We start from the raw sequence: 15,103 nt of genomic DNA, 5'->3' as shown, positions 1-15,103 counted from the left end.
AGAAGTAATGAGTACTCTCTGGGTGAATCCTGCTATCATTATCAGGATGCAAAATGTGGATGCAAAAGGACAATTTTTAATTCATGCAAACATTTGAAGATTTCTCTTAAAATTCTTTACAGTTACAACTTGCTGAACACTCTTTGTTTCATGTGGGAGTAAAAATCTCTGGGGATGGGCCAGAAATGTCTGAGATGTACTTGTATGGGTGCTACAGGGACTCTCCGTATCTAGTATGAACATGGAATTGTACTGAAATGTTTTATAAAAGGCTGGTGCCACGTGGAGCAGATCTTGCTGAACCTGTTATCAAACCATATGGATTGAGAAATGGGGCTAGGCTTAAAGTTTTTCAAGTCTCTGATGATGCTTGACATTCATTTAATGATTATATTTGCTGACATTCTCTTCTGGATTTTGCCAAGTTAAGCCATTGCATCACTGAGAAAGTGATTTATCTAGAGGTATTTAATAATTTCAGTTCATTGCTGAAGTGGCCTTTGATTTAAAAAAAATGATATATGTGTCTCCAAAATTAAGAGTTAAAAGGAGATTTTAAGCAAGAATATTTAAACCTTGTACCTGTCTGTATTGTCCCATTCCTAGTCAGTGTCTTCTGATCCTTAGTGGAGTCTGTTTGAGGTGCCAGTTCTCCTGGGCCTGTGATTTGTTTTTTAGCTCTTCTGGAGGAAGATTTTGATTTTTTTTCTTTTCAGTTAGTTTATACTAAGTGAATCAGTAATCCTAAGTGAATCAGTAATCAAGTGATCTAGATAAGAAGATTTTCAAAGCCTTTATGTTTTGGAGACAGTTTCAGGGTTTTTGGGCTAGAAATCAAAGAGAAGAACACAAAAAGATTCTAAATTTGGGGCAACACTTTAGTCTGAATGGATGGTTTAGTATGAGAGGAGTCATCTCAGGGAGAAAATAGGGAAACTGGATTAATAAATTCTTGTATTTAATTAAAACAGGAAAGAAATGAGGAAAGTGACATGTCAATTAGCTTGATTGTAGCAATCATTTTGTTATGTATATTTTTATCAAAATATGCTGTACACCTTACATATACATAACATATTTAAAATAAAAAGAACACACATAGAGTAGAAGAGTGCAATCAGAATCAGACATCTCTTTATGATCTTTTTGAAAAACATTATTGCTATTCTCCATCACCACCTCATGGATATGCTTTTTTCCTTGTGTCATTTTGCTCTTGGCTAGCTTATGGGACAATTCATTCTGCTCTCTCAGTCACCAGCTTTTAGAATAGATTATAATGCTCATTTCTGCTAAAAGAACCAAGAGTCACTGGAAAGCGGTGTGTTTCCAGCAAGATACTTCAAGATGTGCCTCGGGTAGCTTATTAACACAAAACAAGGGTACTTGTCAGAAGTACAGGGTTGGGGGAAATAGTAAAAGGCTAACGGTCAGCCTGAATGTAGGGTCTCTAGTGACCAAGTCCCATCAAAAAGAATACAATGACGGCAGCTATTGCAATTTGTTACTCTGAACAGCTATAAATGTCTAAAGGGGCTCAAAAGGAAGGAACACATAATAAAAAGTGTGCCATGTGAAAGGTATATCCACCAAGGTAACTCAATTGACTGATGGTCTCTACCTCACAGAGATCCAACAAGAGGGAAATCATTTATTTTGTAAAAAAAACAAAAAAAAACACACACACACACACAAAAAAAAAAAACAAAAACAGAGCATTGATTTATTTGATGCACTGTCTTCCTTGTGGGAGGTGGTTTGAGCAGTTCTTGCACCCATAGTGACAGGTTTTGCGATCAAGGCTGCTCATGGTCAATGTATCCCATTGTTCGGGACTAGGCACCCCTTCCCTCAAGTGCTGGGAATGTTGGAGGCAGACAGCTTGCTGAAGGGAGCTGCCTGGCTCGGGATCTCCCTCTAGGGTGGTCGTTCCCATTTATCATCACAGAAGGCTCCACAACCCTGCCCTCTGTGAGGAATGCTTCTGAAGGGCCCTCCTGTCCAGAGCTCCCTGTGGGATCCACTGAGACCTTGGCTGGGACTGCATCACAATTTACCTGGTCTCATTTTGCTCCCTTCGCTTCCTCACAGGTGTATGGGTGTTGCTTCCAGGAGCACACTGCAAAAATCTTTCTGCTCTCACACCTCCATCTCAGAGTCTGCTTCCTATATATAATTATGTTCTGCTTGAAATATAAGAAATGCTTAAAAAAAAAGTGACTAGCCCTGCTAGGTTGCTAGAACAAAAATATTGGCACAGAGGAGAAAATAGATGGCAAAGCTGAAGGCTAAGCCTGCCAAGGGATGCCACACCTGAGAAATTTACATTTGACTCACCCTCTGTCCCAGTACATATACTGAAATGTGCTGATCTATTATGCACCAGTTACCTACACCTGGGAAACAGGCAGATTGGTGATAACAGCTTCTAGAGCAGACTGGCTGGTGTCAGGGAGGAGCTGTGGGGATCCTCATGAGAATGGCCAAGAAGAACTTGCTTTTCTAATCCCAGTCTCCCATTTCATCATCAGCTCCTACTAGACTCAACTGTTTCTAGATCCTTTGCCATTTAAGGACCTGTACATCCTCAAAACTGTATGTGTGTATATCTTTTTGCTATATACAACCTTGCCATTGTGATGGGCATGCCACTACCATTCTCATGTCTGGCCAAAGAAGTTGGGTTACCCTGGTTTCTTCCCTTTATCTAATTTTCTCTACACACAGTCACCAAGACTTGTTGATTCTATCTCCTAAATATCTCTATAATTCCCTTTTCTTCATTCCATCTATCTTTTCCCCAGTTTAAGTACAAATATCTCTTTCTTAAACTATTTTAAGGCCTTTTAATTTGTCACATTGCTTCTAGTTTTGCATTAGAATTCCATCTCTTACATCTATTAAATTCTCTAAAGGTTTTCATTCTCTTCTCTCCCTTCTTTTTTTTCTATAGACCTTCCTTGGGAGATCTCATCTACTTCTGTGGCTTTGATTAATGTTGATATGCTCAAGATATGCTGAAAATGCCACAATATCCATCTGAGACTTTTCTCCAGGGGTCTAGGCCTTTATATCTAATACTAGTTCTCAACCTGGCAAAAAGGAATTGACCATTTTCCTCTCCAACTGGATCTTCCTCCCCTATTCCCCATTTCAATGAATACCATAACCTTCTTCCCACCCAGCTTCCCAAGGCATAGACCTGAATGTGGTCTTTGATTTGTCCATCTCCCTAATTCCCTAAGTCAAGTCAATCATCCTTATTAACTCCATCTTCTTTAACATCTCTTGGCCTTATCTCTTATCACCATTCCTATTACAACTACCCTAGTCTTACTCCAGATCTCATCTAGCTTTTTAAATTTATTTTATTTATTTTTTTAAAAATATTTTGTTTATTCATGAGAGTCACACAGAGGGAGGCAGAGAGAAGGCAGAGGGAGAAACAGGCTCCTTGTGGGGAGCCCCATTCAGGACTTGATCCTGGGACCCTGGGATCACGACCTGAGCCCAAGGCAGATGCTCAACCACTGAGCCACCCAAGTGCCCCTAGCTTTTTTGAATTTGAGCTGGATTTCTGCATCAGCCTCTTAACTGGTTTTTTGGTCTGTTCTGTCCTCCTGCAATCCTTTTTTTCATAGGCCAGTGAACATGGTCTTTCTAATCTGCAAATCTGCATTCCTCTGCCCGAATTCCTTTAATGCCTACCCATTGTCCTTACAATAAATATCTCTGGCTTATAAAAACCCATTATAGTCTGGTCTCTACTTGCCTCTCAAACAATCTTTCTCCCCACATACTCCCACTGTCACTCACAATAGTCTAGTCATTGGAATTTCTCAGTTCCTTGAATGTACAATGCTTTCTCTTACCTCTTTCACACCATGTTTTCTTTCCCTATGGTTCTTTGCTAAGATGTGTTCAAGGCTCCATCATGTGGAGTGATCCATGCCCATAATCATCATAATATCATAATATTTCAGAGCAATTTTTAGAAAAAAAGAATTTGGGGCATCATAAATCATATGAACCGATTTGGAAAACATGTTAGGAAAATACAGGTTCTTTGCAGATCTCTGAATATTTTCCAGGTTGTCCTGATAACTCTATGTGAAAAGAGGATGCTGTAGACTTTTATGAGTTAGCTATCAAAAGTATCTAGATAGTAGTTCTAAATTGAGGTTTTTTGCACTTCCTGACACATTTGACAATGTTTGGAGAAATGTTTGATTGCCATGTCATGTCAAATGTTACGGTTAAAAACCTTACAGTGCAAACAGGGCAGTCTTCCACATCAAAGAATTATCCAATCCAAAATGTCATTGATACCAAAGTTGAGAAACCATGACCTAAATGAAAATAAAATTTCATATTCCACTCAGGCACACTTTTCTATTTTAGGATAGAACATAAATAATACTCATTTTGCAACAAGAAGATCATAGTATAGTCCTAGCCAAAAGCCTCTGCTCTTATATTTTGATTTATTCATCTTTAAAATGGCATTTTAATACTTGTCTCATGGAACTGTTATAAAAATTAAATATGATAATGTATGAGAAAACCCTTAGTTCAGTGTCTGGCAAGTAGTAGTTGCTCAATAAAATGTTTATTAAAAAAAATAAGTCTGACACATGGGGGATGGGGCTTATGGGGTGGAGATGAGTAGATTTTACCCTGAATGGTCCCAGTGCCTCACTCTTTTTAGGTCTGTACATGCATCACCACTTCTGAGAACACTTAAGAAAAGAATATGCATTGACAAAGATCCAAGGAGATACACATACATACTTTTTGTTCTTCTCGTTCTACAGCTGCATTACACTTTTCTATTCCCCAGCTCCTCAAAAAGTCTCTGAGATAGCCAAATAGAGTTCCAAGTCCATATCCCAAGTAAGTGAAAACCATAACGTGAAGGGGTGCTTCTTCAAAGGATTCAGCAATTGGCTTATCGTAAAAATGTGGCTTCCCATTTTGCTGAAAACACAAAAGAAAATAGAAGGTTAGTTCTCTTCCATTATGATAAAATATATACTTAAAATTTTGGACTTTCAAACTTTTAAAGAACATAAAAAAGTGCTTAGAGAAAGGTAGAAAGTGATCATGAAGGTGGTAATCAGAAAGGTACATTTTATTTTACAATCCCCTCCAAAATAATTGATTTTGGCAAAAATTCTCACAGATGCTAAATCCATTAAGTGAAAAGTTAATGAGAAATACATTTTTTTTTGCAAGATGCCAACGTACCACCCCATATGTTACTCCCTAATAACAAATCTGAGGTTACTACTTTGATTGGGTGATCAAATTCCATCACCAATGTTGGAACAAGAGCATCCGTGCTCTTATCATGATGTAATATTCAATATACTAATGACCTGAACTTAGTCAAGTTTTTATATCTAACTTCCATTTCACAAGAAACATCAGGATAAGGGAATGTGGCAGATGACTTTATGAGGAAACAATCAGATAATCCACAATGTATACAACAAAGGAAATTATCAATGAAATGAAAAAGCAACTGATGGAATGAGAGAAAATATCTGCTAACCAAATATATGATAAGGGGTTAGTATCTAAAATAAAGAACTCATACAACTAAAAAACCCTCATATAACCTGATTTAAAATGGTGTTATTCTGTATGTTGGCAAATTGAACACAAATAAAAAATAAATTTATTATTAAAAAAATATTAAAAAAATAAAAATTAGCAATGTCCTGAATAGACATTTTCCCAGAGAAGACCTACAAATGGCCAACAGGTGTATGAAAAGGTATTCAACATCATTAATCATCAGGGAAATGCACTGAGAAACCACAATGAGATACTACCTTACACCTATTAAGGTATGGGTACTATCAAAAAGGCAAAAGATAAAAAATGTGGATGAAGATGTAGAGTAAAAGGCAACCCTGTACACTGTTGGTGAGAATGTAAATTGGTACAACCATCATGAAAATGTACAACCCACTGAGGTTTCTCAAAAATTAAAAAAAAAAATTTGAACCACCACACGATCCAGCAATCCTACTTCTGGATATATACCCATAGGAAATGAAATCAGTGTCTTGAAGAGATATCTGCACCTCCAGGTTCATTGTATCCTTATTCATAATAACCAAGATATAGAAATAATCTAAGTGTCTGTAGATGGATGAACGAATAAAGAATATAAAATATTGTAGAATATTATTTGGCCACACAAAAGAAGGAAATCTGGTATTTGCAACAACATAGATAAATTTGGACTACATTATGCTAAATGAAATAAGCCAGGCACAAAAAGACAAATACTACATGATCTCATTCATATGTAGAATCTAAAAAAAGCTCAACTCACAGAAACAGAGGGTAGAATGGTAGTTACCAAGGTCAGCAAGTAGAGGAAATAGGGAGATGTTGGCCAAAGTATGTAAGTCTTTGGTTATAAGATGAGTAAATTCTGGGACCTAATGTACATCATGGTTCCTACAGTCAATAATACTGTATAGTATATTTGAAATTTGATAAGACATATATCTAAAGTGTTCTCACCATACACAGAAAATGATAACTTGTGAGGTGATGGATATATTAATTAGCTTGGCTGTGGTAATAATTTCACAATGTTTACATATATCAAATAGCATTGCATGTCTTGAATATATACATTTTTATTTCTTAATTATACCTCAATAAAGCTGGACAAAAGAAAAAAAAGAATAAAGGGTAGGTGGTAGAGGGGACTTAAAAGATACAACTTAATGCAGTGTGTGTTCTTTCATGGATCCTGTTTTTTTGTTGATGTACAAACTGAGTTAAAAAATACATATTTTGAACAACTGCATAAATCCAAATGTGGACTGGATATGTATCTTATTAAGAATTATTGTTAATTTTGTTAGGAGTGATGGCAGTACTACAATTATGAGGGGAAATACTTCAGGGCATGCTGAGGTATTAGGGTAATTAAATGTTATGACATTTATAATTTTCTTTCAAATGGTCCATCAAAAATTAAATATACATATATGAAGCAATTTTGGGAAAATGTTAATAATGGTTGAGTCTGTGGGTCACCTGGATGACTCAGTCGCTTAAATGTCTGACTCTTGATTTTGGCTCAGGTCATGATCACAGGGTCATGAAATAGAGCCCCATGTCAGGCTCTGAACTGACAGTAGAGCCTGGTTAAGATTCTCTATCCCTTAGCCCCTCCCCCAACTCACATATGTGTGTGTGTGCTCTCTCTCTCTCTCTCAAAAAAGAAAAATAACTCTTGAGTCTAGGTAAAGGTTATATGAATGTTTCTCTCTCTCTCTCTCTCACTCTCTCTCTCTTTTTTTTTTAATTCATGACACACACACACACACACACACACACACACAGAGGCAGAGACACAAGCAGAGGGAGAAGCAGGCTCCATGCAGGGAGCCCAACGTGGGACTCGATTCCAGGTCTCCAGGATCAGGCCCTGGGCTGCAGGTGGCGCTAAACCTCTGAGCTACCCAGGCTGCCGTATATGAATGTTTCTTACATTATTTTTTCACTTTTGTGTGTGTTTGAAATTTTTTATAACAAAGTTACAGGAAGTATTTCTTTCTTATTAGGTGTCAACATTCCAGTGGAAGGTAACTTTTAGAGCCAGATCATTTTGATTCCTGTTTAATTGATTTCACATAGTAGCATAATGAATATATTGGTTCAGTGGACTGGTGAGTAAATTATTCCTAAGGATAAAATTTAATTAAGTCTTTAATAAGTATTTATACATTCATTATTTCACTCAGCAAACATAATGCAATGCACAGATTCTGCATTTCTCAGTGAGAAGTGTTTTGACCACAATATATAACTTTTAGTGATTTAGAGGAAATTGTCAAATATCTACTAATATTTAATGCATTAATTTAATTTACACATAAATATTTAGAATGATATATAAAATCATGTCAATTAGAGTGGTGTTTTTACTACAACACAGTTTTTGAGAACATGTCACCTTCCTTTCCTCTATGTTGTCAGAGCTGCAATATTTTGGAAATCTCTATGTGACTTAATCACTGGAAGTGTTATCCCAAGCCACAAAATATATGACAATAAAAAAAAATACATCTGTAGGTGAGTATTTCTTTTGTCTACATCACTGGTTTTTAAATTATTTTTTAAAAAGCCTTTTTATAATGGCATTGAACACTTGAATTATTTAGTCAAAACCCCATGAGATATTATTAAATTTAATAAAATTTAATTTTAATAAAAATTCCTTGCCTCCTTATTTATGCATACCATCAGGTTACTTCTCTAGATACTCTGAACTAATGTGAATGGATGTTACTCTTGTCTCATATGACTTCCTCCAACATTACCTGGTGGTCTCAAATAATGAAAGTGAGAGAGCATTGGTTAATATCAGGTCTTGAATGAGAGTTTATAACCAATACCTCATATTTGGGATTATAGGGCATTCAGTATGTGCCTACAGTGAGCTGCCTATGTGTTTGATTTTGGGGGCTCAAAGATGAACAAAACAGACTGAGTCCCATCCTGATTTCTTGACCTATTTCCTACTATGTCCTCACACCTGTCCTGTAGGTCTGATGGACACCTGATCTTACTATTCTAGTGCCAGCTTTGGCTCCTTTCCTTGGCTTTGTTCTGTGCTTAATCTTTGGACTGCATCTGTGTCCTGCATTCCAAGTGACCTCCTGACCCCATTAGGAACCATCTCCTGGCTCCTTCCACATCATGGGGACACATCATTGACTTCCTTCTTTCCTCTATTTGTCAGATTCCAGAAAAAGGGACTGAGATATTCATGAAGGAAGATTTGATGAATTTTTATGAATGATTAGGTACAAGATCAAGGATGAGAAAAATGGAGTATCTGGGATGCCTGTGTGGCTTGGTGGCTGGGCGTCTGCCTTTGGCTCAGGGTGTGATCCCGGGGTCCTGGGATCGATGAGGCTTGGTTTGAGCCATGGTTGAAGGTGAATGTGATAAAGGGCAAATTATAAAGAGAGTATAACAGTAGGTTTGAGACAGAATTTGGGGACGCACGGCTTTTAAGGGCACCATAGAGGAAGAAGAGTGAGTGAAAGGGGCCCAATACAGGTGATTTCTGGAAACATGATTAACGGTTTTGGTTGACTTAGAAGATGGCTAAGTTATGCAGCCACATGCAAAGGGATAAACTTCTAAGCCAACCTGTGAAGGGTAGGAGAAGATTTTCCCTTTTGGGAGGCCTTAAATCCATTTCTGAGCTCTATATGTGGCCAAATCAAGCAGCACATTTCCCCTGAAATCCATGGGAACTTTCTGCTTGAATTGGCTCTGAGATAAACCTGCACTGCAGAACAGTCTACCTAGATGCAAATAACACTCACAGTTGAGTGCACAGCCTTGGCTTGTATAACTAGGGTTTGTTTTTGTTTTTTGTTTTTTTTTGCCCCTGTGACTTATTCTTGAAGAAAGTTATAATACAAAGGAGAAATTTTCAACAACGTCCATCAGTTCAAACCAATATCTACTTTCTCTCACATAACTTGATTTATTTATTTTCATTTAATTTAATATTATTTTATTTGGCAGAGAGAAAATGAGATACCTTGATGGAGAATAAAGTTATCTGGAAATACATAGGTCTTTCTTAACAGTTGGATAGTGACTCATTTACTACATCCCTTTATTTAAAATTAAAATCCATCATACTCCTTGGGAAAGAATTCTCAATCTGGGGTTGGATAGTTATTCTGAAATATGAGATTTTTGTCTTTTTAAAGTAAATGAAGCATTAAAATCTTGCTTATTAATAAGTTTGCTGGCCAAAGACTGACATAGCATGGTAACCCATGATGTACTTTCTTTCTCTGTTCTACCTTTTCTTTCACAGCCCTGAAAATAAACAGATCCTGAGCAACCTAGCCTACAATGCCTGCTCAATTGCAACACTGTGACACTCTGAGGTTTGTTCACTTCCTACATTCCTGTCATATCTGGAAATAAACAGGATGTTGGGCCATGCTGGGAAGACTCACTTTACAGATAATGAGTCTTCTATTCAAATTAGCAGGTCTTTCGCTGCCCACCTATTTTAGACAGTCCAATGCTAACATTAGAGGGGATATGAAAGCAGCAAATACAGTCCCTTTCTCCCAGAATTGATAACGTTATGATGCATGTGAGAGGTGAGGTGGGGGTAGGAAGGGGAGTGAGCAGAAAGTAAACACCATAAGGATGCCACAAATGGAGGGACCATATCACGCTGGGTGATCAGGAGTGGCTTCCTGAAGGAGGTGGAATTTGAACCCAGTCCTGACGAGCTGGATGGTGGAGAGTCCTTGAGCAGCCATAAGACTGCCTGGGTTCAAATCTTGGCACTTCCATTTGCCAACTGGATGACCTTGTGCAAGTTCCTTAATTTCTCTTGCCCTCAAGGTTACAATGGAGCTAAAAGGTTGTTTTTTTTTTAAGATATATTTATTTATTTGAGAGAGAGAGAGAGAGAGAGAGAGCGAGACAGCAAGCATGAGTGGGGGGAAGGGCAGAGAGAGAGAATCTCCAGCAGCCTTATCACAGAGTGCGGAACTCAACATCACAGGGCTCCATCTCATGACCCTGAGATCATGACCTGAGCCGAAATCAAGAGTCAGATGCTCAACCAACTCAGCCACCCAGGTGCCCTAAAGGCTATTTTGAAAATTAAATGAGATAATATATGCAAAGTACCTGCCACAGAGTAAGTACTCATGAAACGTTATGATTTTCAAGAAATCTTGTGAATTGAGAAGACAGATAAAACTGTTAGACTAAAATATTTGGGAAGAAAGGGGAAGAATATGTATGGAGCCCCAGCCAGGACCTACACATAAGGAGAAGCAGAAGGAAGAAAATACACTGGGACAGAGCAGGTGTAAGGGAGAAAGTGGTGGGAGGTTCAAGGGAGAGGAGAGGTAGGGGGTTGGGACACTGGAGCTGAAGAAGACCATTATTTATGAGACACTCACAAGGAAACTTCAGCAAGTGATTTTATCCACCTTTTTTCCCCAGTGGTCTTATGGACACTAGGATTTAAGGAGAAAGGGAGCATGGAGACAATGGGCTTAGGAGTGGTGACTGCTCACTGAAGAAGTGTGGTGCGGAAGGATGGGACAGATAGGAGGTGGTGGCTTTAGGTACTAATAATGTGGGGAGCTGCTGCTCTATGAATAAAGAAAATAGCATATTTAGGAATTGAAAAAAGTACCCAATAGATTAAAGACAACTGGAGATAAAAGGAAGAGATGGTATAATTGCCAGGACAGTTGCCATCCCCTGAGGGGATGGGAGGAAGAGCACATGTGACTATTTTGACCAGAAGGACATTGACAGTCTCAGTAGCAATTTTCCCTCCAGAATTTTGGGGGGGAAAAAACATATATATATATATTTTTTTTTTTTGGCAAAAATACATGGCAAAAAGGGAAATAAATGGCAAACCCTTTTAATGGCAAAAAACCATTGCAGGCTTTTGTTCTGCCCTAGTACTTGGAGTGGGATAAAAAGGGATGAATAAATCTGGACTCAAGTTAATTCTGTAGATTAACCACCTACTCACAAGCAAGCTTTTATTTTCAGACTGAGGCAGCTGTGGAACATGGCGCATTCCATTGTACTGCTGGGTTGGTCCATGGAAAAGAAGAGCCAAGATGAAGATGAAGAGACTGTCAGGTTTTGGTCACTACAAGGGTAGGAAGTCTGGGAATAAAATAGTCTTTGGGCTGACAAAATGATGAGGGGAACTTAGAGCACTGGGGATAAGGAGAGGACCATCTTCCTCTCTGAAGTGGAATGTATGCAGAATTTTCCACAGTATAAGAGTTGGGTAGACCTCCTCTGAGGTCTCCTGGGTATAACACAAACTTCCAAGGATACTGGCATTTTGGGAATGAGTATCTACCTACCGTGTAGTTGCTGGGTTTTGAGCAGAGAAAGAGAACCATTGTGAATACTCTTGAATAAGAGACTTATTCTAGAGATTAGGCTGTACTCAAATGTGGGAGTTGGTTAAAAATCTATGGAAGGGGAGACCATTTCCACAATAGTACCATGAAGAGCTTCCATGGATCTTCCTGACAATAAAACAAACTTAACTGATGAAAATACAATGATTTAAAGTATCTGGAAATTATCTTAAGGACATACAGCAAATGAAGAAACATTTATTTATTGCATGTGTGTGTGTGTATAGCTAGTGTATATACATATATATATATGTATATTTTAAATTATCACCCCTATGGTAGTAAAATTCAAAGCAGCTCTTTCTTCAGTAGAATTCTTACTTTTACTCTAAAATACTTGAGTGTCTTATTGATTCCCAAGTTGCATTTATTTCCCTTTTAAATACCTTGGAATGTCACTTATACAAATGATACAGCCCCAAAGTTCATGAAGGTGGAATGATACAAGAATGATGAGAGTAAGGGGGCAGGGCAAAATGGCAGAAGAGTAGGGTCCCCAAGTCACCTGTCCCCACCAACTTACCTAGATAACTTTCAAATCATCCTGAAAACCTACGAATTCAGCCCGAGATTTAAAGAGGGAACAGCTGGAATGCTACAAAGAGAAGAGTTTGCACTTGTAACAAGCTAGGAAGGTGGAAAAATAAAAAATAAAAAAGAATCCAGTGGGGGGGGGGTCCCCACGAGGAGCCAGGCTAAGGCCCTGTGGCAAGAGCCTCCAGGACAGGAAAGCCCAGGCCCGGAGAAGCAGGAACTTTAACAATCTTCCCGGATGGAAAGGCACTCGCAGGGAACTCGGGCAGGATCCTAGGAGGAGCAGTGGAGCCTCCAGTCTCCTGGGGTCACTAACAGAGGAAGTGTGCCCCAGGGGAGAGCGCGCCACACACCATGGGCTAAGCGCGGTTAAGGGCTGGAGCGTGTACCCAGCAGGGCCTTGGGAGCAGCTCAGGCGGTGGCTCCGGGTGGAGGGGGCTGCAGCCCCCAGAGCGATTCCAACGTTGCAGGCCCCAGATCCCAGGGCGCTGGGGGACTCAGCCCAGGATCCTGTGCTACCCTCAGGGACAGGCGGAGGCTGGGAGTGCACAAGACAGTGAGGACACTCCTGCCACCGGGCACCCTGAGCTGTGCAGGTCAGCGTTCCCCAACCCCAGGAGCATCCAGGCCAGTGTGGATTGGGAGACTGTAGTAGTTACTGGGGGAGCTGACTCCAGGGCTGGGGAGCTGGCCAACACAACTGTTGTTGTTCCTCCTGGTGTCACCCTGTGCCTGGGAGGGTTGGGGCTGCCAGGGAACAGAGGTCCTACAGGATAAACAGCTCCCACTGAGCCCAGCACCTGGCAGGGTGCACACACCTGAGAATCAGCACAGCAGGCCCCTCCCTCAGAAGACCAGCTGGAAGGACAGGAGAAGAGCAAGTTCTTGATGGAGCAGTGCTGGAAAGCTCCAGGGGAAGTCGAGGGATTTACAGTATATAGAACCAGGGATCCCTGGGTGGCGCAGCGGTTTGGCGCCTGCCTTTGGCCCAGGGCGCGATCCTGGAGACCCAGGATCGAATCCCATATCGGGCTCCGGTGCATGGAGCCTGCTTCTCCCTCTGCCTGTGTCTCTGCCTCTCTCTCTCTCTCTCTGTGACTATCATAAAAAAAAAAAAAAAAAGAACCAGAGGTTATCCCTCCTTTTTTGTTGTTGTTGTTGTTGTTGTTTTCTTTGTTTGTTTGTTTGTTTCCCTTTTTTTCTTTCCTTTTTCCAGTACAACTTGTTTAGCCACTCTGTACTGAGCAGAAATGACTAGAAAGAACTCACCACAAAAGAAAGAATCAGAAATAGTACTGTCTCCCACAGAGTTAACAAAATTTGGATTACAATTCGATGTCAGAAAGCCAATTCAGAAGCACAATTATAAAGCTACTGGTGGCTCTGGAAAAGAAGCATAAAGATTCAAGAGACTTCATGACTGCAGAATATAGATCTAATCAGGCTGAAATTAAAAATCAATTAAATGAGATGCAATCCAAACTGGAGGTCCTAATGATAAGGGTTAATGAAGTAGAAGAATGAGTGAGTGACATAGAAGACAAGTTGATGGCAAGGAAGAAAGCTGAGGAAAAAAGAGAAAAACAATTAAAAGATCATGAGGAAAGGTTAAGGGAAATAAATGACAGCATCAGAAGGAAAAATCTATGTTTAATTGGGGTTCCAGAGGGCACCGAAAGAGACAGAGGACCAGAAAGTGTATTTGAACAAATCATAGCTGAAAACTTCCCTAACTTGGGGAGGGAAACAGGCATTCAGATCTAGGAGATAGAGAGACCCCCCCTCCTAAAATCAATGAAAACCGTTCAACACTGCAACATTTAATAGTGAAACTTGAAAATTCCAAAGATAAAGAGAAAATCCATAAAGCAGCAAGAGACAAGAGATCCCTAACTTGTATGGGAAAAAGTATTAGATTAATAGCAGACCTCTCCATAGAGACTTGGCAGGCCAGAAAGGGCTGGCAGGATATATTCAGAGTCCTAAATGAGAAGAACCTGCAGCCAAGAATACTTTATCCCGCAAGGTTCTCATTCAGAATAGAGGGAGAGATAAAGAGGTTCCAAGATAGGCAGAAACTGAAAGAATATGTGACCACCAAACCATCTCTGCAAGAAATATTAAGGGGGGGCTCTGTAAAAGAAAGAGGAAGTCCAAAGAAACAATCGACAAATACAGGAACTGAATAGGTATTATGATAATACTAAATTCATATCTTTCAATAGTGACTCTGAATGTGAATGGGCTTAATGACCCCATCAAAAGACGGAGGGTTTCAGACTGGATAAAAAAGCAAGACCCATCTATTTGCTGTCTACAAGAGACTCATTTTAGACCTAAGGACACCTCCAGCCTGAAAATAAAAGGTTGGAGAACCATTCACCATTCAAACGGTCCTCAAAAGAAAGCAGGGGTAGCCATCCTAATATCAGATAAATTAAAATTTATACCAAAGACTGTAGTAAGAGATGAAGAGGGACACTATATCATATTTAAAGGATTTATCCAACAAGAGGACCTAACAATCATGAATATTTATGCCCCTAATGTGGGAGCTTTCAAGTATATCAATTAATAACCAA

At 39.4% G+C, this 15,103-nt stretch overlaps 1 protein-coding gene and 1 long non-coding RNA gene across 5 annotated transcripts in view; one reads left to right on the top strand and one right to left on the bottom strand.

Moving 5' to 3' along the window:
* Positions 1 to 13,440, top strand: part of LOC129496157 (uncharacterized) — a 64,713-nt gene extending 51,273 nt beyond the window's left edge. For all 3 annotated transcript variants that reach the window (XR_008661675.1, XR_008661673.1, XR_008661674.1), the window contains 4 exons: positions 7,596 to 7,700; positions 8,011 to 8,106; positions 9,878 to 9,950; positions 11,602 to 13,440. This is a non-coding gene — a long non-coding RNA (uncharacterized LOC129496157). The remainder of the gene's footprint in view (positions 1 to 7,595; positions 7,701 to 8,010; positions 8,107 to 9,877; positions 9,951 to 11,601) is intronic.
* The window catches only part of SPTLC3 (serine palmitoyltransferase long chain base subunit 3), a 146,470-nt gene that overhangs the window by 99,725 nt on the left and 31,642 nt on the right, over positions 1 to 15,103 (bottom strand). For both annotated transcript variants that reach the window (XM_055304162.1, XM_055304171.1), the window contains one exon: positions 4,792 to 4,977. In XM_055304162.1, the coding sequence (XP_055160137.1) occupies positions 4,792 to 4,977 (186 nt within the window). The remainder of the gene's footprint in view (positions 1 to 4,791; positions 4,978 to 15,103) is intronic.

Source organism: Nyctereutes procyonoides, unplaced genomic scaffold (genome assembly GCF_905146905.1).
Source record: "Nyctereutes procyonoides isolate TBG_1078 unplaced genomic scaffold, NYPRO_anot_genome, whole genome shotgun sequence".
Classification (NCBI taxonomy): Eukaryota; Metazoa; Chordata; class Mammalia; order Carnivora; family Canidae; genus Nyctereutes; species Nyctereutes procyonoides.
Note: the sequence above shows the minus strand (reverse complement) of the source record. Positions and strands in the feature narration are given on the sequence as shown.